This window comes from Rhinatrema bivittatum, chromosome 1 (assembly GCF_901001135.1).
Source record: "Rhinatrema bivittatum chromosome 1, aRhiBiv1.1, whole genome shotgun sequence".
Classification (NCBI taxonomy): Eukaryota; Metazoa; Chordata; class Amphibia; order Gymnophiona; family Rhinatrematidae; genus Rhinatrema; species Rhinatrema bivittatum.
The window spans coordinates 718,096,184-718,121,996 of NC_042615.1; the positions used below are offsets into that span (position 1 = coordinate 718,096,184).

Below are 25,813 nucleotides of genomic sequence, written 5' to 3' on the forward strand. Positions count from 1 at the left end.
AGTCTTAACAGTTATCTATGAAACTTGTGCTTCAGTAACCAGAGATGCTAATGGCTGCTATTTAATGTGTTTCTGTCGTCTATGGCTCGTTCAGGGATGCTCATTTTATTCTGAAGGTTGAAAGCACTGTATAAGCAGGTGCGATCGGAGGTCTTTTGATACCAGTATAATGGCATAAGGAATACACTATGAGGTAGATCCTCAGAAAACCACTGAGCAACCTGTTAACTTTGTCCAGGTATTCAGCTGCAGGTAAAGCTGCAGCCCGATATCCAGTTAAAGCTAACAGCACAAAACCTGTGGTTAGATTTACGGCAGCCATTTGTGCAGGTGGAATTGCCCGCTCAGATTTGGCTGGGTAGCATTGAATATCATGCAAATTGACTAAATTTGGAAAACCTGCCCTGCATCACAACAGCACAGCCTCTTTATTGTCCAATTAAATCTGTGCACTCAACAAGTTTCTTTGCACAGATTTTGCAGGAGTGGGGAGGGGGGAGATTTTTAACCAGCTAGATTTATGCAGCTAAAAGCTGATTTTAAGCACACAGATCTTTTGAATATTGGATCATGCATCGGTGAGAAATAAAGAATAGGAATGCAGAGACTTTCAGAAGTTAGTATAGTCTACAAGCTATGGAGACAGAATGAGCCTGTCTTTGTCCAGATAGCAATTCTTATGCCTTACTGATTAATCATGTGAACTAGAACTTCTAAAATGAATGAGTGTTTATATAACTTTCCCAACCAGTTGAGTAGCTGTTAAAAAAAAAAAAAAAAAAAAAAAGAAAATGATACCATGATAACCTGAAATGAGACAGAATTCCAAAAACATCTTTTGTTTTGGCTTTTCTTTTTGCAAAGAACATTTTTTATCAAACCCAAAATTTGTATTCATGTGTAGAGTAGCTGACCTTTTCTTACTATTAACACTGTCATCCTGAGCATAATAGAAAATAGCAAGATCCTATTTCTTGGGCATAGATCTCCCCAGTGTGTTCCTGTACTACCTGGGGGACTCCTGGACTTTCAGAAGAAAGGGGTACCCTTTGAAGTACAGTTTCAAAGGGGTTTCACACGTAAAAATAATATATCTGCCCGTAAGTAGCATGTACTTGCTCATATGCTATTTCATAAACATCAAGAGTGCGTGTATGTTTTCCATTTTGCGTGTACGTTTTATTGGTGGAAAAGTGGGGCAGGGCTGAGACGTGCATGTGGTAGTTGCTATTTTGTAAGAGGTAAACATCTGCTAATTGACTCGCGCAAGTGTCTTTCGTTTTTGGGTGGGAAGTCTGCCTGAACTTGTGGGGGTTCGGTGTGAAGTGCTAGAGGGTCTAGGTGAGATGGGCTGGGCGAGTTGGTGGAGATATCTGCAAATTGGTGATTCCAAGTGTGCACAAAAGTATTTTCAAAATGCTATGCATGCATGCTTTATAAAACTCCTGCTTCTGAGGTGATTATGTACATGTTATATTTTTTTTTAGGCGCATAAAGTATATGCACGTAGAGAATAGGTATGCATTTTTTTGCTTTGGAGATATTCGCACATACTTTTGGAGCTGGAAAATGTTATTTTATAAACTGTGCATCTCCCGCCACACAGTTTATAAAATGCTAGTATTAATCTCCATGCGCCCATGGCGGATAGCTTTGAAAGCTAGGCACCTTAGCTATTATGCGGTATTTCAAAGGTGCCATATTCCAAAAAAGGTTTGGACAAATTACTGGAAGAACAGTCCGTAAACCATTTATATTAAGGTGGACATGGGGAAATCCACTGCTTGTCCCTGGGATAAGCAGCATGGAATCTATTGACATTTTGGGATCCTGCCAGGTACCTGTGACCTGGATTGCCCACTGTTGGAATCAGGATCCTGGGCTTGACAGATCTCTGGTCTGACCCGGTATGGCAAATCTTATGTTCTTATGTGATGGGTGGAAATACTCATATCAGTTTAAAATGTAGCTGTTGTATGTATATCATTACCGTTTATGCTCCCCAGTCAGGGCCTGCAGGCATTACTCCTCGGGGAGTATAATTCAAATTGTAAGTTGCGTCATGGTGCTCCTTCCTGCCCAGTCATCTGTCAGTGTTGAGCATGGCAGGACTGCAGCAGCTTCCATGGCATGCGGCTTCTGAGTTTCAAAGGCAGAGGGGAGGGTTGAAAAGGGACTTCTGTGGTAGCCTCAGAAGGCTAGGCAGCAGCCCCGCCTTCAGCTCCAGTCAGATTGCTAGTGCTTCAGGCAACATTTTTCAAAGAACAATTATTTTATCAGACTAAAAAAATTGTATTCATGTGCAAAGTGGCTGACCTTTTCCTGCTATTAACACTGTCATCCAGAGCATAATAGAAAATAGAGATGCAGCTCAGCAGATTTAGCGCACACCATTTATACGGCAAGGAATGCTGTCTTTTGGGCATAGAAGGAAAGGCATCCCACTGTGGGGGAGGGAGGGGAGGGGGGGTCCCTGCAGCTGTCAACTGGTTAAGTGAACTACTCTGTGGGGCCCTCTAGACACTGACCTGTAGTCAGGGTTTGTAAAGCACAAAACTGTAAGTGACGTCCAAAGGCCTGCGAGTTTATATTTTGACATGTCAATTTATTCTTGGACTGCAGGACCATGTCTCCTATCAGAGGCATGCTAAAGGCGGGGGGGGGGGGGGGGGGGGGGGGGGAACGACAAGGAGGGGGATGCTAGCGACTGTGAGACCAATCAACCTCATGTTGTCACCCTGGAAGAAGAAACGTTCTAGCCAGGAGCAGCGGGGGCCGGCAGGGAGCCCAAGCCCTGCCTGCCGAAGAGAACAGGCCCGGAGCTGCACACCTGAGAAGGCAGCGGGCTGGCGGCAGCAGAAGAGGATGCGGGCCGCCAGCAGCCCATGGCGTCTCTTGCTGCCGTATGGCCCGCCGATCTTCCAGCTTGCGGGGGGAGGAAACGGAGGCTGTGTGCAGGAAGATTGGTGGGCCATATGGCCCGAAGATAGCAGGAGGCCCTCGGGCCGTGGTGGAGCCCATCCCGCCACAGACTGAAGTCAACAGGAGGCCATGATGTGTGAGAGCTTGTTTGTGGTGCAGTGTGTGTGTCTGTGTGAGATCCTATGTAGGTGTGTGTGTGTGTATGTGTGAGAGGGTGTGTGTGTGTGTATGAGACGGTGAGTATATTAAGAGTGAGTGTGTGTCTGCCTGTGTATATATATGAGAGGGTGCCTGTGAGTGCTTGTGTGTGAGAGGGTGCCTGTGGTGTGTATGAGAGGGTGCCAGTATGTGGGGGTGAGAGAGAGGAAGCATGTATGCGTGTGCCTGGGAGAGACAGGAATCATGTGTGAGAGATACATGCTTCCTCTGTATGTGTGAGAGAGAGACTGAGGAGACGTGTGTCTGTCTCTTTCACCCACATATTCAAGCTCCGTGTATGTGTGAGAGACAGAGGGAGCATATTTTGTTTGTGTCTCTGTGTGTGTTTGTACCCCAGTTCACAATAATCTCAGGGTGACCATTATGGAGAGTGGGGAATTTTTAAAATCCTTATTAGTTTAATTATTGCATGTCATTTGATGTCTGCTGTTTTGAAATATTTTATCAATGTTTAGAAAATTTTTAAAAATTTGTACAGGAACTTCTAATTATTGAATATTCTATTGAACAGCTGTTTTAAAGTGTATATTTTTTTAGTAAGGTTTTACTATTCTAATTGATTTATATTTCTTGATTGTATTGTTTTGAAGAATAGTGATTTTTCTGCTTTTCCATTGTTGCACTGCATACAGAAATTGGCTTGTGGTTTCCAGTTCCATTTTTGTCCTCGTGTGCATGTGAGAGAAAGAGGGATAGAGGAAGCATTTGTGTTGTGTGTTAGCGTATGAGAGAGACAGAGGAAGCATGTGTGTGTGAGAGAGAGATGGATTGAACATGCCTTTGTATGAGAGAGAGACAGAGGAAGTGTGTGTGTGTGAGAGAGAGGTACAGAGAATGTGTATGTGTCACACACACATATGCTCCCTCTGTCTCTCACCAGCATGTATGTGTGTGTATGAGAGAGAGGGAGCATATTGTGTTTTTGTGCATGCATGCATGCCCCAAGTCTACAACAATCTTAGGATGACAGATAAGGAGAGTATGACATTTTTAAAATCCTTATTAGTTTTAATTATTGGGTGTTATTTGATGTCTGCAGTTTTGAAATATTTTATTGATGTTTAGGAAATTTTTAAAAATGTGTACAGGAATTTCTAATTATTGAATATTCTATTCAACAGCTGTTTTGAAATGTATATTTTTAGTAAGGTTTTACTATTCTAATTGATTTATATTTCTTGATTGTATTGTTTTGAGGAAATAGTGATTTTCTGCTTTTCCATTGTTGCACTGCATACAGAATCTGGCTTATGGTTTCCAGTTGTTTTTGTCTGCATGTGTGTGTGAGAGAGAGAGGAAGCGTGTGTGTGTGTGAGAAAAAGACGGAAGAAGCATCTCTGTGTGTGAGAGACACAGAAGAAGTATGTGCGTGAGAGAGAAGTACAGAGAAAAGTGTCTCTCTCTCACACACAACATATGTACCCTCTGTCTTTCACCAAGCATGTATGTGTGTGCATGAGAGAGGGATCATATTGTGTGTGTGTGCACATGCCCTCAGTCTAAACAATCTTAGGATGACATATAGAGAGCAGGAGATTTTTTAAAATCCTTATTAGTTTTAATTATTGGGTGTTATTTGATGTGTCTGCTGTTTTGAAATATTTTATTGATATTTAGGAACTTTTAAAATTATATATTGGAGGGGAGATGCCAAACAAGTATCTACCCCAGGTGCCACATACTCTAGGAACACAACTGTCTCCTATGCATCTAGTCCTTTAAGATTGAAAAAAAAAATCTGAGAAGCAAATGCTTCTTGACAAAAAGAAATAGTTACTTTTTGAGGAAGTTAGGTTATGCATTTGATTGCATCTTCAGCAGAGGCTGCCCCTTGAACTTAGGACTTTGATATTTCCTTCATTAAGAAAGGATCTCTGGTTGCCTTCCCTTGACCCTTGATTCTTAGGGATGGTGACAGGCCACAGTGTAGCTTCCCCATGGGGCACTCAGGGCTGAAAGAACTCCCAGGTTATTCTGTTGTTTTAAAGGTTGGAATGTCCCATACATAACGTTCCCTTGAGACTAGAAGAAGCTTCAGTGTGGTTGGTAAGCTCCTTCTTGACAGGAAGAAGCTCCATGCTTCAAGCTTGTAAAGCTGGATAGTTTTGTCAGGTGTCTGTGAACATTATCTGAAATAGAGAGGATCTAGGGAGCTTCCAGACCTCAAGGAGGTGGTCTGAGATGTTGGGACTTTGGAGTGCGTGCACTGGCACCCCTATATCAGGAGGTGGGACAGTTGCTCAGTCTGATGCATCGGTAAAATCCTAATTTTGTCAGTGTTCTCTTTAGCAAAGTATCCCAAGAGAAAGTGGAATTCTTGTGTGTCCTCCCTTGCTTCTGGCATCTCAGCCACATTCATTGAAACCTATTCGTTTATATTGGCCATGATGACAGAAATGATGTCAAACACTGCATAAGCCTGCCAGATTTCCTGCCATTTGAGGTATATTGATGATGCTCTTCTAAATGTGGCTACTCCCAGCGTTCAGGAGAATAGCATAAGAGCAACTGAAATGTTTTCAAAACTAATGGTTTAGCAATAAAATATTTAATTAACACGGAATGGAAATCTCTGCTTGTTGTTTATTTAATACTTATGAAATATTGCATAATTCACGAAGAATATAGTTATGTTTAACAAGCTTTCACAATGCAAATATTTCAGTAACTTATAACCTAAGTAAACCATAATAGGACATCAATGCATTTTGCTCAGTAAAACAGGTGGGTTGTGAGTCTGCCAATCTCTGTGTGCAGTGGCAGGGAAAAATACAGAGGTTTTGCCTTAGATAACCTTTGTAGTTACACAATCAAAAAACAAGACTTCAAAAGTTTCCCCCCCCATGCCTCGGGTAAATCGTGTCCAGAGGAACTCGCTACATGCACAAAGTGTAACAGAGTAAAAGGATTTGGTGTTTGAGACGTTCCAGGGGAGGGGGCTACACATAAGCCCGTGAAACTAATATTTAGCGCTAACCAGCTAGCTAGCAGGAGAAGCCTAGACAGAAAAATAGCCCGCATAACTGGATCCCTTTAACTGGAAATATTTGGCGGAACACTTACCTGCCTACGTTCAAGTGAATATCAGGGAGGAATTATCCAGGTAGAGTTACCCATGTAACTTTCCCACTCACAGACCCGTTGAATGTTGACCTTGTTGTAATCTAAAGAGTCTATTTTGGTACTGTTGAGAATTGACAGATTTTGTGTGTTTCAAGTCCGTTTTCATCGTTGTTTTGTCAGTTTTCTAGTCTGGAATAAACTTTAAACTTTCTAAATGTCTTTAACTTTCACATCATGTGCAGCTTGTTTTCTTTTCATTTTAGTATATGAAATCACATTTTCAATCAGAATTATTAGACATTGGGGGTAATTTCAAAGCTATTTACACGGATGCAGGTGCGTGAATTGCTCCTTAGACAGTTGCATGGGATTTGTGCACATAAAAGTAGGCACAAACCCAGTTTCACGCATTGTTTTGTGCACACCAAAGAGAAGTATTCCAGGGGGGCAGAGTCAGGATTTACACCCCTGTTTTGGATTTTAAAAAAAGTGTGTGCCTAAGGTAACCCACAGAAGTCACATGCTGCAAAGAGCAGGTGTAGCTTTGCATGGGTTCATTTCTGAAGGTGATTTTGACATAATACTAATTTCTTCACATGAATTCACTTTGAACACTGACTTTACTTTGCAAGGGGTGACAAATCCTCCCTATTGCACAAATGTATATTGTAGTCTGGTAGCAGCCTGTGTGCTTGTGGTTTGTTAGCGGTGCAGTTGTGTGCGTGCTTCCATGTGGCGTAATCCGCTGTAAGGCGTTGGTAGCTCAGAAAACCTGTTGTAGTAGTATGACTTGCCCGTGTCCGTGGTGGTTCTGACTTTCTGTCCCTGTATAATTTTCCCATAGAAATGGTGTCTGGGTTTTTTACCATGATTATTAAGCAGGTCGTGAAAAGCACAGTTGCACCATGAGCATTTGAGAAGGGTTTCCCACTGGCACATTTCAGAGTGGATTTCAAATCTGAGTGGAAGGAATCCTCTTGTGTAACCCAATCTGGGAGTTATCCGTGTTTAAATCACACTGAATAGTTTGCTGACAGATGTAACAACCAATACGTAAGAGACAATTAATTCTATGATAGGGACATGAAGATGTGCTTGAAAGCAGCTGTGTGGGCATAGCTATTTAGATAATTCAGTTGGCTTTTAAAATAAGATTACTCTTATTTGTTTTGATTTTATCCCATTTCTGAGAAGACATTATTCTAATCTAACATTGCATTTAAGTCCTACCATTTTAGTCCTATAGGACTGCCCAAAGCAGCTTACGACATACTAAAATACAGTTCAGAAAAGCAAAATTGCATAATAGCTTATTTAAAGTACAATTCATAAAAATGAAATTGCAGTTCATAATAATTCAATATAATTCCTAAAAAGTATAGAATATAGCACATAATTAAAAAAAAAAAAAAGCAAAGCCATAAAAACTCAACTATGTCTCACTCCCCTATTAAAGCTCCTCCTCCTCAGCCACACCCACCTGCCGCCTTACTGACTCTTATCAGAGTCTCATGTGGACATTATTTGTTTTTTTATATGCCGACATTCAACTAAAGTCATCACATCGGTTTACATATAACAAAAATTAGAGAGGGTGCATTGTAATAGAAAGTAAAACAGAAAATAATAAAACAGAGGAGAAATAAAAAGAGAGATAAATAAGTTAGAATTAGGTGTTAATTCTTCTTATCGTGTTATAAATACTTTTTGGAAAAAGCCATGTTTTTAGATTATTTTTAAAAATTTGTGAGGATGATTCAAGTCTCAGATCAGTTGGAAGGGTATTCCATAAGAGTGGTCCGGCGATTGAGAAGGCACGTTGTCTTGTTGAAGTGAGGCGGGACAGTTTTGGAGAGGGAGTTTCAAGGAGACCAGTGTTTGTGGAACGCAAATTTCTTTTTGAAACATGGAAGAAAAATATTGTATCCATCCAATTCGTCTTGTTATTATACTTATTATTATTACTTGCGACCCGTGGGCTATTTTGATAGATGAAGAAAGGACTTGGAGGGCCAGCCTGGCAGTGCCCAGGCTGGCCCTCCAGGGTGGGTCTTTGGCTCCTCGGGCGGGCTGGGAATGCGTGGAGGTGGCATTGGTGGCTCTCAGGGAGGAAGGGGAGGTGTTCTTCACTGGTAACCTGGCAACACCGAGTGGTCAAATTTAGGGCCTGCTCTTGGGCACGGCCCCCAGCCGAAGAATTGTTGCTGCAACATCTAGATTAGGTACAGCAGGGGGGTGGGGATGATATAAAATAGGGGTCATATCCTTGCATCGTTGCAAATGAAGACTCATGATGCCAGATTTCAGCCCTGGTTCCAGCTGGGCTGGAGGACAAAAGGAACAGGAGGAAACTGCCAGGTGACAAAAAAGGAAAAGAAAAGTACTTGGTGAAATATGTTAGAACAGAAGGCTTTTATTTTTTTTCTTAAAAATAAAAGCCAGGAAATATACAAAGGTGGTATTACATCCAAAAAGAATGAAACCTAAAAATTAAGACCAAAAAAGAGCAAGCAGTAGGAGTAAGAACTAGACCAGAATATATTTGATCACTCTTCTCCACTGATCATTTAAACCGGTCTTAAGAGAGAGTATCTCACATCGTGCAGTTTCTGCTTCCTGCAAAAATAGCAGTGTCCACTTCTTTTTCTATTGACAGCACAGCATGATATGCCTGATTGAAAGACATGTCCAGTTCTAAGACTGATAAGAGCATGCTTCCAGCGCTATAACCACAGTAACGCTGCAGGCACATTGGCTCACAGTGTGCTGCGTTCCGGGGTTTAAAAAAGGAGCCCCCATTTTAGGTACTGGATGGGAGGGCTTCAGAGTGAGGGTGGCGGCGTGGGAGGATGGGATTTGGGGGCCAAGGAAGCAAAACTTTGTGGCATATTTAACGGGGGAGGACAGGGCCCGGCCGTGTCCAATATCTGATTTATTTTTAAATTTCAGGGGGTTGAGGGGCCTTCAAAATATCCGGTTAGGTGGCAAGTTATTCGGCCACACATGGCCGCATAAATTTAGGCTTAACCAGCCATATTCAAGTGGTTAGGATTAAAGTTATCCAGCCATAGGTAGCCAGATAACTTTAGGTTACTGTATTCAGCGGGATAAGTTAGCCAGCGAACTTTAGCTGGATAACTTGTCCACTACCCAACTTACTGAGTATTGGGCTCACAGTGTTTTGACGTTTTGCATACAGTTTGAAGACTTTTGGTGCGTTCATACTTCTCTGTTAAATGGTTGGCCAACTAATTCAGGTCACTGTAGTAAGAACTTTGCTATATTTTCAGAACTGAGACTTATTTCAATACCATAAATGTAGTTACCTTAGTGAAGCTACAAATCTGCCCTGCATTCCTAGAGTCTCAAACAGGACTGAAATAGTGTTGCACTTACAAATGCCAGTTCTTCTAGAACCACCCAAAAACTCATGTTTGACAATGACAGCTCCCCCCGCTACTCCTGACAAACTCACCACACAACGTTTACAAATCTGTTCACTCCCTTTTTCTGTTTATATATATATATATATATATATATATATATAATATTTCTTGTGGGCAGTGAGAGTACTATTTCTCGACCTAGAGAAACATGGTAGCAAATTGTACAGAAAGAAGGTAATTTTCAAAGGATTTACACCTGTAAATGTAACATACTATCATAGCAATTTTAAATGCCTATTTACATGTTTAAAGTGCACTTAACACAGGTAAAAATCTATTGACAATTCAATAGCATATATTGTAGCAATTTTTAAAACTCACATGCGTAAAGTGCATTTACACGTCTAAACTCCAGTTTAAGCTTGTAAATCCTTTTGAAAATTGCTCTTAAGTTTTTGAGTTCAGCTTGATTCATCCATAAAAAATGATAAGTTGGTAGAAATAATTTTTAACTTTCCACGATGGAGACAATTTTCACTGAGCTGCCTAAGATATGCAGATAAAACTTTTTGGTTAATTTTTAACGAGAAGCTGAGCACTGAAAGGTACACGGGTGCAAGCATACCTCGTATCTTGCACCTGCTCTGTGTGCAGGTGGACTACTCATTGGAAAGCACATCTATCTGAAAATGTAATATACATTGCATGTTCCCCCCCATCCTCCACAAGGTGGCCATATTCAAGTGCTCTGCTGGGGACAATTTTTCAACTCCAGCAGTCTAACCGATTAACCCCTTCGTCAGCCGTCTAGATCATTGCCTAGATAATTTACACTAGCTGAAGTATTTTGCATATTAGTGGAAAAGATGTGTACTGGTACTTAAGGTGTCTTTATACTGCTCAGTTGCCCAAAGGAAAGGCACCTTTTGAACCCTCTGCCTGCTGGGGTTTCTTGCAGACTCGGAACTTGCCTTGATGTACAATGACTCATCGGTTCTGGAGAACCATCACTTGGCGGTAGGCTTCAAGTTGCTCCAGGAGGAAAATTGTGACATTTTCCAGAATTTGACCAAAAAGCAGAGACAATCACTGAGGAAGATGGTCATTGACATTGTGAGTACTGGCATGCTTCTTTTCTCTTCTTGTGAAACTCCACTACACTACAAAAAGAGAGGCTATCATAGCCCGTACTGAGATAATCTGAAGTTCTTTTAAACTTTATCCTTCAGGACTGTCACTGGTTACCACGCCTGCAAAATCTTTCCCCTCTATTCAGAATCTGTGTTTGGCTGCATCCCCATTCTTAGCCCTTTAGGGTTGTCACATAAATTAGCTGACAAACCTGCACCTAAATCACACCAATTTTCAAATTTGGATTTATGCACGCATGTGCACACGTTTATACCCGCTATTGAGTGCATGGAAAGTGATCGAGGCAAATGTACGCACAGACATTTGAATTTTCAAACATATGCACATCAGTGCAAATCCCTCCATGCTCTGCCCTCAGGACTACCTCTGCTTATTCCGGGTGAACTGACGCACGGAAAGGACTACGTGCGTGAGTGTACCCGCATATTGGTCAGGCAGTTTTTAAAAATCCTATTTCTGAGGGTAAAATGCTATTGAAAATGATCTTCTTAGAAGGCTATTTTGAAAGTCATAATGGAAATGGTCATTTCGAAAACTGACCATAACTTTACCCACTGTGAGGAGTTCCAGGGGGCACGGGGTCAGAAGGGGCTTGCACTTTCATGCATGTGTCTGAATTTTCCAAACTGCACACACCTTTTTTTTTTCTTGGAGAAACTATCCACACAAAATAGCAGGTATAAATGTGCACAGGTAGTGTTCCTGAGACAACTTTCAAAGTGAAACTGGGCGAGTGCTTTCACTGAAAATTGGGGCAAAGTTCAGGGGTAAAAATTAGCACCAGTGGACTTTGCATCAGCAGGAGCAGTTAGAAAAGTACCCCCATTTTATGACTTGCCTTTTAGCTTTGACTCAATTATATGTAAGATCAAAGCTGATTGAGAAGGTCTCATACTGAATGTTTGCAGGCTTAATTGTATCATAGTTAAGTTTATAGGATTCTCCATGGTATATGATCTGCTGTGTTGAAATCTTGCAAATTTCTGCTTAGAAACGGCAGTTCTCTGACCAGATTGCCTTCTCTCCTCTCTAGGTACTTGCAACAGACATGTCTAAACATATGAACTTATTGGCTGACTTGAAGACTATGGTTGAGACCAAGAAAGTGACAAGTTCGGGGGTTCTCCTTCTTGACAATTATTCAGATAGGATTCAGGTGAGAAATGAGATGGCTGCATCCCTTCCTTCATTTTTCCCCTGCATTCATTTTGCTTCCATCTCCTTGTTTGCATGCGGGTAGATTTTAAAAGGGCCACGGGTATGCCCATATACGTGGGTATCTCACTGTGCGCAAAGATAAGCGTTATTTTATCAAGTATGAGGTAGATTTTAAAAGCTTTGCACACATAAAAACGTCCACATATGTGCGTAAGTGGGAAGCACAAATTTTAAATAGCCAGGAAGGGCACACTTACGTTAATGATGCACGCGCGTCCAGAAAAAGTAGGTGGGAAAGGAGCCAGCATGCATATGTCACAGCTCCTCGGTAGGCGTAAGATTCCAGCAAACATCAGAGAGAGAGAGAGATGCTCTTTATAAGGTTTGGTCTGACACTCAGTATATGGACCATTGTAAGGAGGCACTTTGATTTGGGGTGGGTTTTCAGGGGGTTGTGTTACAGAAACATTCAGAGGTATTCATTGTAAAACTGACATCATTAAAGAATTCTAGTCCTTATAAGCAGTGAAAATTCTAACAAGACTCGTTGATTTGTACACTGCAGTCTGTGCTAGCTGCATTGTACAAATCAACCCCTTTTCTTCACTTATAAGGTCTAAAATTCTTTTATGATGTCAGTTTTACAATGAATACCTGTTTCTGTTACCCACCTCCCAAAAACTCACTCTGTCTCTCTCTCCCAAGTCCTGCCCCTTTTCTGCCTATTTTTTCTGGACGTGTGTACATTAATGTACGCGTGTCCTTCCTGACTATTTAAAATTCGCATAGCTCCTGCACGGCACACTTACGCGTATATGTGGCCGTTTCTGCGTGAGTAAGGCATTTAAAATCTCCCTCTTTATGTGTATATGTACAATGCCTAGATCAAGCCATGCTACCAGGCTCCCGGTAACAATTGCTGGTGAATTAGTTGGATTCCCAAAGTCAGTGTTGAATAGAGAGAGACTTAGCTTTTGGTCGTGGTCCAAAGGAGCTTGGCCTGTTTCCGGTACATTTGGTTGAAATCTATTGTTTGTGTTACAATCTTTGATCTGTATTTGGTGGTCCAAAAATTGGTCCGAAAAATAATTAATTCAGTCCTGTTTAACCATCTGTTAAGATTACAGTCCAAAATAGGTCACCTCAGAATCCAGGAGCCAGCAAACATCTAAATCTGGATTGAAACAAGGATAGTGAACATATATAGTAGGGATGTGATTTGGCCAAACCTTTTGGTTTGGCCATCGTTATTGGCCTGCTGCAGGAAATTTTGTTTTCCCGTGGATCGGACCGATTGTTTTTCGGCCACCCCGAAATGAATTTTCCTGAAATTTCTGGAAAATCTGCTTCGGACATTCCTATAAGCCCCCCACCCTCCCAACCCCCCCCAAGACTTACTGTGAAAGTCCCTGGTGGTCCAGCGGGGGTCCCGGGAGCAATCTCCCCCTCTCAGACCATCGGCTGTCAGTAATCAAAATGGTGCCGTGGCCCTTTGCCCTTTCCATGTGACAGGGGCTACCGGTGCTATTGGTCGGCCCCGGTTACATGGTAGGAGCAATGGATGGCCCACCGCCGGTGCTCCTACCATGTGATTGGGGCCGACCAATGGCACCGGTAGCCCCTGTCACATGGTAAGGGACACCAGCGCCATTTTGATTACTGGCAGCCGACGGCCCGAGAGGGGGAGATCGCTCCCGGGTCCCCTGCTGGACCACCAGGGACTTTCGGTAAGTCTTGGGGGGAGGTCTGGAGGGTGGGGGTTTGTAATTCATTTAATTTGAAGGGTTGGGGTGGGTTTGGGTTTTTTTTTTTTAATTGTGCCCCTTCTCCCCCCCCCAAAAAAACAATAGGAAAACCACATGAAATTTCATGGGTTTTCCTTTCGTTTCGTCAGACCCCCCCAAAACGGAACGAAATAGGAAATATAATCTTTATTTCCTATTTCCTTGCAAACGAATGCAAGTCCCTAATATATAGTTAATAATCATCTTAAAAATGATTAAGGCTCCTAGGTTTCTGCTGTTTCTAACCACATTTTTACACACTAATAGGTCCATATTTAAAGGACCTATTAGTCTGGGCAGATAAATTTCAGCTGGCTAGGTTTCCCGGACAAAAAAAAGTGCCAGTGCAGGGGTATTTAAGCAGATAGCTGGTAAGTCTGGTCGTGGTGGAGGGCAACTTTAAAGTTAGCCAGGTACACTTTCCTAGTTAACTTCAACTGGGCATATTGAATGGGACTCAACTAGTCAAGTTTCCTGTTGAATATCCCAGCTAAAGTTAGCCAGATTAGTTTACCAGCCTAATGTGCTGCTCAATATTGACCTCTTATTTTTTGCACATGAATTTCTGTATTTTGTTATACTTCAATTTTTCTTTTTTGGGGGGTGGTGGTGATGATGGGGAAATTAACTTGATTTATCTAGTCCTGGGGGAATTCTGCACTACTGCAGAGCACAGAATTTGCGCAGAATTGCCATTTTCTGTGCATAAATGCCAAATTCTGCGCAAAAAATGGCAGAGGAAACCCCAGCATGCTGCGAACGGAGCACGCTAAGATGAAGGCCCCTGTGTACCACGGGATGCGCTCCGCTCATGGCGAAGATGAAGGCCCTGGTGTGCAGCGAATGGAGTGTGCTCTGTTCGCAGCAAAGATGAAGGCCCCAGTGAGAGTGAATGTGTGTGTGTGAGAGAGGAGAGGGCGAGGAGTGAGCATGGGGAGGGGTGTGAGAGAGGGTGGGTGGGGGGGATGCTTGTGTGTGGGTGCCAGAGAGAGGGAGCTTATATGAGGAGATTGTGAAGGAGTGTGTATGTGTGTGAGAGACTGGGAGCTCGTGTGTACGAAAAAGGGATCGTGTGTTTGTGAGGGTGCTAGCCTGTGTGAAGGGATTGTGTATGTGTGAGTCAGAGCCTTTGTGAATGGGTGTGTGAGAGAGAGACATAAGTAGCTTGTGTGAGAGAGAAAGGGAGCTTTTGTGAGTGTGTATGCAAGACAGAGGGACCCTGTATGAGGGAATGTGTGTGTGTGTGCATGAGAGTAAGAGAGCCTGTATGAGGCTGTGTGCATGTGTATTAGAGGGAGCATGTGTGAGAGAGGTAGGGACAGAGGGAGCCTGTGTAAGGGGATGTGTGTGTGTGTGTGTGTGTGTGTGCAAGAGAGTGAGTGAGCCTGTATGAGGGTGTGTGTATGTGTATTAGAGAGAGGGAGCATGTGTGTGAGAGAGGGAGGGACAGAGGGAGCCTGTATGAGGGGATGTGTGTGAGTGTGCGAGAGAGTGAGGGAGCCTGTATGAGGGTGTGTGTATGTGTATTAGAGAGAGGGACCATGTGTGAGTGGATGTGTGTGTACGAGAGAGTGAGGGAGCCTATATGAGGGTGTGTGTATGTGTAGTAGAGAGAGGGACCATGTGTGAGTGGATGTGTGTGTACGAGAGTGTGAGGAAGCCTGTGTAAGGGGATGTGTGTGTGTGTGTGCAAGAGAGTGAGTGAGCCTGTATGAGGGTGTGTGTATGTGTATTAGAGAGAGGGAGCATGTGTGTGAGAGAGGGAGGGACAGAGGGAGCCTGTATGAGGGGATGTGTGTGTGTGTGAGTGTGCGAGAGAGTGAGGGAGCCTGTATGAGGGTGTGTGTATGTGTATTAGAGAGAGGGACCATGTGTGAGTGGATGTGTGTGTACGAGAGAGTGAGGGAGCCTGAATGAGGGTGTGTGTATGTGTAGTAGAGAGAGGGGGAGCATGTGTGTGAGAGATGGAGGGAAGGAGGGGAGCCTGTGTGAGGGGCAGTACTGAGAATGGGGTCAAACTCTGGGACTAGCAATAGAGTGGAAGGGGTTGAGCCTAGAGGTGGAGGGGAGAGATACTGGCAGGTGGAGGAGATGGGGCCTAAGAGGGCAAAGTGGCCAGGGGAGTAGGGAGAGTGAGTAGACGGGACACTCTTACAGTGAATTTCTAGGGGAATTCTGCTCAAAATATTTAAAATTCTGCATCTCAAAGTAATAACGTTTTTCTGTATTAATTTAAAATGTAATTACTTAGACGGACATGTAAATTGTGTTGTTTTGACCTATAAAAAGTTTACAGAATTGTAAGTTTTTTTGTGCAGAATTCCCCCAGGAGTATATATCATATAAAGTTAAAGCCAGAATCTCTCACACTGTCATAGAATAAGCATAGCACCCCACCCCTTGAGCAGCTGACGGACTGGGAGAAGGCACACTTGCAGGGGCTTTCATATCAGCATCTATATGGACTGACCGAGCAGCGGCAGGACCAGCCCACAGGGACCGGCATGGAGGTAGCACCGGTGGCAAGAGGGAGGGGAGAATCTGTTGAGAAGGAGGAGCGACGAGACTGGTGGAGGGGGATGGGCTGGGGAGGTGAGAGATATTAGGGAGGGCAGCTATGGGGGAGAGAGAGTGAGGAGGTGGTGTGCAAACAGGGCCTGCAACGTCAGCACACGCAGAGGTGAGGATGGGGGTCAGCAAGAAGATCAGCAAAGAGGGACCAGCAATATGATTGGCCTGTGGGGCTTGGCATAATGGCAGCCCAAGGAAGATGATTGGTCCCCGGGAGGTAGGCATGGAGGCAAGTGGGGGGAAGAGAGACATGTGGGGGATGTCAGGGGAGATAGAGAGTGTTTAGGCACAGAAATGTGAAAGAGGCTAGTGGGGAGATGAGAAATAAGTTGAGGTAGGGAGAAGGTAGAGAGGCTGGCTGGGGGGAAAGGCTCGTGGATAAGGGAGAGGCAAGACTGCTGTTCTCTCTGTGCTGAACTCTGACATTTTTATGAGCAGTTTGTCTAGTTTAGACATACAAATCAGGGCATTTCTGTTTTAAATATAAGATAATGAATCACACTTTTTCGTTTGCATTTTTATTTCCTATTTCTAATGTTGTACTTGTTTATTTTTCTGTATTTTTCACAACCTACGGCCACTCAGCTGTGCCCAAGACTCCACATCAAATATTAACTAATCCCACCCCTTACTATTTGGGCTGAGGATGCAGATGATGTCATGCATTTAGTGAGGTCTCAGTTATTTCCCCCCACACACATTCTTTTTATCGGGATCAATTGAAGGATGACCAGAGTTTATTATACCTGAGTAGGTTTGCCCAGACAGACGTCTTTCAATTACTTTCATCAGTTATGTTCTTCTATTTCCTGTTTTTCAGTTGTTTTATCTGGTGAACAAAAAATTACAGTTTAAACTGAGAGTTCAGTTTTGATCTGTATTTATCTCTATTTAACCGAAAAAAACAGGAGCCCAGAAATTGATTTTAGCAAGCTAGACGCCACACTGCAGAAGTGGGATAATCTGTGACTATTCATGCAAGTGTGAAAAACATCTCTGCACATCGTGATTTCTTTCTGTTTAGAATAAACCTTGCACTTTGGGCGCCTTCAAGAGTTGATTTCACACGCAGCCAAAAGTGTAAATGAACAGAGTGAGCCTTCTGCCTCTGGTGTAATAGCACAGCAGGTGCTGAGCGAGCTGTGTGTGCTTTCATGCTTATTTTAGGTTCTGCAGAATATGGTGCACTGCGCAGACCTGAGCAATCCCACCAAGCCTCTCCAGCTGTACCGCCAGTGGACCGACAGAATAATGGAAGAATTCTTCAGGCAAGGGGACCGTGAAAGGGAGCGGGGCATGGAGATAAGTCCCATGTGTGATAAGCACAATGCATCGGTTGAAAAGTCACAGGTAGGCTACCGAAATTGCTTCAAGAAATTGAGCTTGCCCAGGGGAGACAAACATTTGCGCTGTTTTGCTCTTTTTACATGTTTGTATGTACATTAAAAAAAAAAAAAGACTTTCCCCCCTCATGCCCACCACCAACATCACACATGCACCAGATTCCTCCTTTGATTTTGACAGCTGAGATTTCCCTGCCTTGCTGGGACATTTGCAAAAAGCTGGTCTAATGCGTGTTAAGACCTTTCATAAGCAGAAACCATTTTTGAGATATTCAGCTAAGCCCTTGGGTGAGGGGGGAAATAGTGTTTTATGTGCAGAAACGGCCTTTTACAAAGTTGCCCGCCTTATATGCGGGGAAACTTAACGCTCATGTGTCATGGCTTGTAGATAAGCTTACCTGGGAGTTGGGGAGGGTTTTGCTCTTATGAACATACTTTTGCGTTTTCAAATGCATGCACATAACATTTTCTGAAAACTTTCCGCGCACAGTTTAGCAGTAAGCGTAAGTACATGAGGGTAGTTTTTTGGTGGGGTCATTTTCAAAAGGTCAAGCGAGTGTATGCATATATTTTCCCTTTGAGAATTGGTTTAACTTTTGTGTGTATTTGCTGTCTAATTTATGCACAATGTTGCAAAATCCCCCACCCCCCCCTTACAGGTGAATTTTAAAACGAGTTCTGCGTGGAAATGTAACTACTATCATAGCAGTTTTCCAAAGCCATTCACATGCATAAAGTGCACTTACATAGGTAAATCCTATGGACAATTCGATGGCACATACTGTAGCAATTTTCAAAAGTGCATTTACACGTGTGAACAAATGCTTTTTAAAATCAGGCCCTGTATGTTTTGTTAATTCTTCAGGGGGGATAAAATCTGCAAATTAATTTCTGAAAGGTGGCTCACCATAGTTTACTTTCCACTAGATGTATCTTAGAATGGGATAGTGCAAGATTGTGTGTATTGCTGGTGCTGTATAAAAAAAAAAAAATAGAGAGGTCCATATTCAAATGTATTTAGCTGGATAACTAAGAAGTTATCTGGTTAAATGAAAATTAGGCCACTTCTCTGGCTAAATTCTAGCTGGATAGCTATTTGTCCAGCTAGAGTTTGGCTGGATAAGTCAAGCAGTCCAGAGGCATTCAGGAGAGGAGCAGCTGCACCGCTGAATGTATAGCACTAATTAACCAAATAAGTTTATCCAGCTAACTGAATACAGACCTCGTCACTGTTACGTTCATAAATTGCAGTCAGAAAGCAGTATGGCTCATGTAACAACATGGTCCAGTACCAAGGTGCAATGGTGGACTTTTTCCTGTAATGCAGGATTTTGTTGCATGGTTTTCCGTGGAGAAACCGTAGCCCATGCTAACGTAGGTCCCGTTGATGTTTTTCCACAGGTGGGGTTTATAGACTACATTGTCCATCCGTTGTGGGAGACGTGGGCAGACCTTGTTCACCCCGATGCCCAGGACATCTTGGATACGCTGGAGGACAATCGCGAGTGGTACCAGAGCACAATTCCCCAGAGCCCCTCCCCTGCGCCCGATGACCAGGAAGAAGGCCGGCAGGGCCAGACTGAAAAATTCCAGTTTGAACTGACGCTGGAGGAGGACGGCGAGTCGGACATGGAAAAGGATAGCGGAAGCCAAGTGGAAGAAGACACCAGTTGCAGTGACTCCAAAACCCTGTGCACCCAGGACTCAGAATCCACTGAAATTCCATTTGACGAGCAGGTGGAGGAAGAGGAGGAGGAGGACGAGGAGGAAGAGTGCCACATGGACCCTTGTCTACTACAAGAAGAGCATTCGCCTGACACGTAACAGTGCGAAGACTCACGCCCCACCCCCTTCTCTTTTATTTTTTTCTCTCTTTTAACTTAGAAGATGGTTTCCAAAGCGTGCGCCACGTGCCACCACCACCACGGCTACACCTCAGTCGTTTGCCAGGGTGTTTGTTGATCAAAACTGACACAAATGAATCAGTTTGGCACTCAGGAATCTTGAACCAGAAAAATCACCTCCGTGGCATCGGAAAGCAAGGGGAAACATCCATAAACATTTTAATCAGTTCCCAACCTGGCAAATCTGATCAACCGGGACAGAAGGTCTACGTCGAAATGTGTTTCGAGGAACATAACTCGCCAGCAAAAGGCTAATATATGGATTTTTTTTTTCTTTTCTATTATCCTTTTTTAAAGTTCACAAATAAGTCATCAAACTAAATTCATCCTTTTTAAGAAAACAGCTAGAGTGTGTAAACTGTTTGTAACAGAAAGCAAATGCACATTGCGAATGGGACACAACATGAATCTGTTACTCAGAGGGGGTTGAGCTGTGGATAATTTTCTAATTTCAAGTCTTCCTGAAACATGACTCCAAAAAAAAAAAAAAAAAGATTCAAGTGTGGCTCAGTGGGTTACACTGACCTCTGCATTTTGTACCATATGTAAAACGGAGATCTTTTATAAAACTTACTTTTAGTATCTGTTCAGAACTTCATCTGCCACAGGTTATTTTTTTTTTCCAAAGAGTAACTTGCAAGTTTTCAGTACAACTCTGCTACACTGGATACTACTACTAGTTTCAGATTTATTTTTTTTGCACCTTAGATTTTCATAGCAATCGACTGAGCTGTAGAACTCCATTGTTTTGTAGAGCTAAGATGACTTTGTTGAATGACTCTTTTATGCAGGAAACCCTTTTGGTGCGATATCATTTTTGGTGTTCCTATTCTACCATCCACAGACTAGCACAGAAAAAAAAAAAAACTGGACGCTTGCCCTGAGAGTCTGAAAGATGATCTCTTATTTTGTATCAGGAGTCAGTTAGCGCAGTACTTCCCTGTCACATGTAAGCTGTATTTCTTGTTGGCCTTATGTGGAAGGGACTTATGGGAGCACTAAATATTTTTTTGAAAAGCATGATTAAACTAAAAATCACGAGGTCAAGATTGAGAGCCGGCGAGCGGCAGATTTTAGCTGGGTAAAGTTACATGCGTAACTTCACCCAGATTAAGTTAGGATGGCTAATTTTGCAATCAGACTTGTCCTCTCCCTAGCTAAAGTTTAGCCCCGCCCCTGCTCCTAAAATGCTTCCACCAACCTATCTTTCTGGCCAGATAAATTTCATGTCCACAAAATTTTGGGCATACAAAATTTATGCAGTCGGCAAGGGTGGGGGGGGGGGGGGGTTTGGAATATTTGAACATCGGGTTTTGTGGGGGTAACTCGAAATGTTACCCACACAAAGCCTTTCAGTATCAACCTGCATAGGCGTTACATCCCCCAGAAGGTAAAATGGGACATGTTGGTGCAGGAGACTGGGTTTAGTGGTACTTTCAGACACTGTTGCCCTGAGAGGGCCCATGGCATTTTCTTGTCATTCCTGTATAACTCGCTGGTGATGCCAGATCCTTTCCTTCAGTGCCGTTTTTCCTTCAGAGATGCACCCTTAGGGGCAGATCTTAAAACCGGCGCACAGGCGTAGATTTGTTCGCGCATGTTATAAAATCCAGGGTCGGCGCGCGCAAGGGGGTGCACAATTGTGCAACTTGTGCGCGCCGAGCCACGTAGCCTTCCTCCGTTCCCTCTGCCTCCCCCCACCCTCCCCTACCTAACCCGCACCCCAGCCCTACTTAACCCCCCCCTTACCTTTGTCGGAGAGGTTGTGCTTGCCTCCCGGCAGGCGTTGTTTACGCGCGCCTGCCAACGGCTGTCCCGCAATCCCGGGCACAGCGGCAAATGGCCGCTGTGCCTGGAGGCTCCGGCCATGCCCCCCCGGACCACCCGACCGCCCACTCCCCGCCCCTTTTTGCAAGCCCCAGGACATACGCGTCCGCCACCAAGCCTATGCAAGATAGGCTCGGCGCACGCAGCGGCAGGTTTTCTGGGTTACTCGCGTAACCCTTTGAAAATCTGCCCCTTAGTGTACTGCATTGACAAGCGCCACTTTCCATGCATCATTTTCACACAGCAAAAACAATTTAGAAAGTGGATGCCTTGAGATTTCTCCCGCCACCCTCTCTGTGAAATCACCCTCGCTGTGGCTTGCTCCCTAGCCTATTTTTCCCAGCTTTACAGTTTTCACCCAGAAAGCTAGCCTGGAAAGCCCTTTGAGTTATATAGTAAGGTACTGCAGAGGACCATAAGGAAGGAAAGTGGAGATAGCCCTTCGAACATGCTGGATAGAGGAGGAGGGAGAGCGTGCCACACGTTCTCCCTCTTCTCTCCTCCTCATCCCTCCTCCCACTGCAATCCCCCTGGAGTGCGTGGGATGTCACTGTTGGGGGGGGGGGGGGGGCAAACAAAGAAAGCAATATAAATTCGCAAAAGAAATGTAGACCTGGAAGGGTTTGCAACCACGCTAATGGTAAACTTTCCAAGCAGAACGTCACCGCGTTGTGAAAAGCATCCATTCCCAGACAATCAGAGAGCTTGAAAAGCAGGACAGCATTCAGGAGAGCCAGAGATTTAATGCACTGTACAATCCTTGACTTTTTTTTTTTTTTTTTTGCCAAAGTGTGTTGTGCGCACAGCTGTAAAACAACACAAATTGCAAGGAGCTTTACATTTTTATACATTATAAAAATGTAACCCCTAAGGAAGTGTATGGAAAGGAACCCTAGTCTGCATCTAACACTACACTTTAGCTTGCATGTTACTGTACTCAGTAATGATTTTTTTTTCTCTTTTGCATCGTTGTTATGATTTGTGATGAAAGACTGTAGGTAGAACAAATTGCATTCAAAGGGAAAAAAAAAAACTTGAATGAAATGACTTTTACGGAGAGCTTTATGACAACTCTTTAAAAAGCATTTATTTATTTTTAGCATTTTGTGCCATGCGCCTTTTTTTCTCACCAGATGACCTTACCTGTAATACAGTCTTGTTTGTCTCTGTTTACAACTATGTATTTATTTTTATGTACATATTGTAATGTTACTTGTAAAATAATTCTTATTATATAGATTTATATATAGATAGACAGATAGATATCTACATCTATCTGTCTGTCTCTATATATATAAAACATCACCCCTGACTGGGTGGTGTTCGTGTATTTGGATACTCTTGGTGAGAGAACGAAAATTGTGTATACTGAGCTCCTTGTACATTTTTTTTCTTCTGTAATATAGTATATGTCACCTTAGAGCTTGTTTATGGAAAATTTGAGAAAATATACAATTCATAAAGATATATATATAGATATATATATATATATACATATATAATAATAATAATAATTTAAAAGCTGCAGGTCTTTGGTCCCAGGGCTGTGCCTTAACTTTAAACAATATTTTCTTCTGTTTTGCTGCATTTGAAAGTGAGATGGTGGGAGAACAGGGCTGGGCATGGCAGCATTGATATGTGTGTGTTTGCTGTTCATTGGGTAATTAGTACTAGATACAGTAGGATAGACTTGGTCTGCTTCCCCTCCCTCTTTGATTTTTGTAACTTAACTGTTTTATTTTATGGGCCGGCAGCAGTGAAGAACAGCAGTGGCGTGATTTATTTAGCGTTGCGTGTCCAAAGGCTAATGATTAGGAACTACATTGGCTTTTCCTTTTCCTTTTCTTTTTGCTTTTTTTTTTTTTTTTCCTAGCAAGTCTAATTTGAAACACTGCTGTGCACATGTAATATTTATAGCCGATGATGAGAAGCCTTTGGCATTTATGCATTGGGGGAAGCAGGGGGAGGAGGGGGACAAATCTCATCCGAGTAAATACATAATTCATGCATCTCATTCTTACGCCTGTCCTAATAAAAAAAAAAAAAAAAAAAATCTTTTCCTATTCAGTATTTACTCTGCTGCATGTATTGAAATAGGATAGGCTAAAAGATCATTTTCATTTACCAAACCCCCTTTTGTAATGCTAATATTAGTGTTGCAAGAATTCCAAAGTGTTCTTTTGCATGGCAAGATCATTTTGCCCAGGAATACAAGGATGCCCTAGATAAAGAATGAATTGCATCCACTGGAATTTTCTCTCAGCACTAGTATTAGTGGTACAATTGGAAACACAAGCCCAGATTTGCCATGACATGCCACCACTGCTGTTGGGAGGTCAGAATTCCTGGTAGTCCTGTATTTCTTAACATGAGATATAATACCTCTTCTCCATTCCATTCATGCCCAGCCCTTGGAGCATGCGACTGTTCAGTAAAAGGGGAGATTCTTTTTCAAGGGAAGATAGAGGCTCCTTTTTGACACACAAACTGTAGATTTTAGCAGCCCTGGTCCAAAGGAATTTGATTGCTTTTGTTTTAAACAGTATAAAAGGGACACTATAACTAAAGAATCCTGAATCATTTCTTTTGTTCTTTTTGGTTTGGTTTTTTTTTTTTTTTTTTTGGTATGTCCTTAGAATGGCAACCTGTGTGGACACTGCAAATGACTTTCAATGGTTTCTTAGCCTCTCTTACAGCCTATGGGATAGTACTGTACATCAATACCTTCATATGAAATTTTTATATGCAATGGAAATAAAAGCATGGGTTGATTCTGCCTATTTACTACTGTTTGTCTTTTCCTAATTTGGTCTAGAGTGTGATTTGATAATTCCACCTTGTAATTTCTCTCCTGAACCGGAGGGACTGAATCGTACTGTATCTGTGTGGGCGCACTTGTAGTAGCTCAATGATATTCACCTGATAGACTGACCGGGTCAAGCCGTTTACTGCAGATTTCACTCAGACATGTGTCTGTGGAAATAGGGTTGCTCGTCCCCCATAAGGGTAGATTGCAACTCAGGCTGGTATTCACCCTTCCAGCAGACCCAGAGGATCAGTATTTTCCACTCTCAGACCTAGGATTGAACGTTTCATTAGCATGGAGCTTTCAAGTCACCAGTTTCAAATGGTGCACTCTCTGAAAACATAAAAATGAAGCTTAGCAGCACTAAATTTTGCCAGATACTACCAAAGAGCTTAATTGTAGTTTTCAAATGGGCCTCTGAGGTTGCATAGGGCAGGTTGCATAGGACAGGAAGTGGCAGCATTACTGATATTTATAATTTTATCTTATATAACATTAAAAGCTATTTCTCATTGATCTTTCGATAATTGAAACAACTTGAAAGTATGGAATGAAGTACAAGAAGAACAGAGAATAATAAAGATCCTGGATCCCCACTTATACTTACAGTAAGTAATGTAGACTTCTTTGATCAGGGCCAGACGTAAAACTTGGGCACCCGTAGGCACTTGGGGGAGGGTAGGGGGGAATCTCCCAGAAATCATAGAGGTTTCAAGGGGCAGGGGGTTGTTTCCCCACATATACACACAAAGAATCATCAAAGTGTGGGGGGAGGGGAGTCCTCCCTCTTACCACAAATCATTGCAATGGGGGGACGGGGGGGACGGAGGCAACCCCTTACCCTCCAGAAATCAAAGGGGTGTGAGATCCCTGCCTAGATTATCCCCTTTCCTCCCATGGCATGTCCCCCCTCATTTCTATGCCTGCATTCCACGCCTGCAGGAAGAATTTCCCCTAAACTGAGTGCAGGCCTGGGCACTCAGAGACTCTGCAGCACCCTGCCCTGCCCCCTGCTCCAGCACAGGCTTCCTGTTACCACGGAAACCCATGCTAGGTGTGAAGCACACGGCCTGTGAACGCAGGCACCGGGCTCTGTTTAGGGGAAGGATCAGGAGACGGTATCTGCAGTATTCTGCAACCTTTCAAACTTTGGCGTCAGAAGCAGTTTCTTGTGCCTAAATTCGGGCCTTCCCTTGATGTACGTTGAAATTCTAAGTTCAGCATGTGGCGGCGGTTAAAAAAGCAGATAGGAATTATTCAGACAGGAATAGAGAATAAAGCTGAATATCATAATGTCTGTGTCTTGATCTGTGCTTTGACTGTACCTTGAATACTATGTGCAGTCTTGGTGGCCCCATCTCAAGAAATATATAGCAGAACTAGAAAAGGTACAGAAAAGGGCAACAAACATGATAAAGGGGATGGAAAAGCTCACGTACAAAAAGACTTGACAGCCTAGGTCTCTTCAGCTTGGAGAAAAAATGGCAAGTGGGGATATGATTGAGGTTTATAACATGTTGAGTGCGATGGAACAGGTAAATAGGGAATGGTTATTTACTGTTCTAATAATATGAGGACTAGGGGCCAGTCATTCAATCTAGCAGATTTAAAACAAATTATAGAAAGCATTTTTTTCACTCAACACACAATGAAGCTGTGAAATTTGTTGCCAGAGGAT

The 25,813-nt window shown here is 43.0% G+C and overlaps 1 protein-coding gene across 5 annotated transcripts in view; it reads left to right on the plus strand.

Moving 5' to 3' along the window:
• The window catches only part of PDE4D (phosphodiesterase 4D), a 1,438,018-nt gene extending 1,414,585 nt beyond the window's left edge, over nt 1–23,433 (plus strand). For 4 of the 5 annotated variants that reach the window (XM_029576676.1, XM_029576686.1, XM_029576704.1 and 1 more), the window contains 4 exons: nt 10,549–10,703; nt 11,776–11,898; nt 17,423–17,605; nt 19,000–23,433. In XM_029576676.1, the coding sequence (XP_029432536.1) occupies nt 10,549–10,703; nt 11,776–11,898; nt 17,423–17,605; nt 19,000–19,422 (884 nt within the window). In that variant the 3' untranslated portion in view covers nt 19,423–23,433. The remainder of the gene's footprint in view (nt 1–10,548; nt 10,704–11,775; nt 11,899–17,422; nt 17,606–18,999) is intronic. The other variant, XM_029576694.1, reaches the window with a different exon arrangement.
• The last annotated feature ends 2,380 nt before the right edge of the window (nt 23,434–25,813 follow it).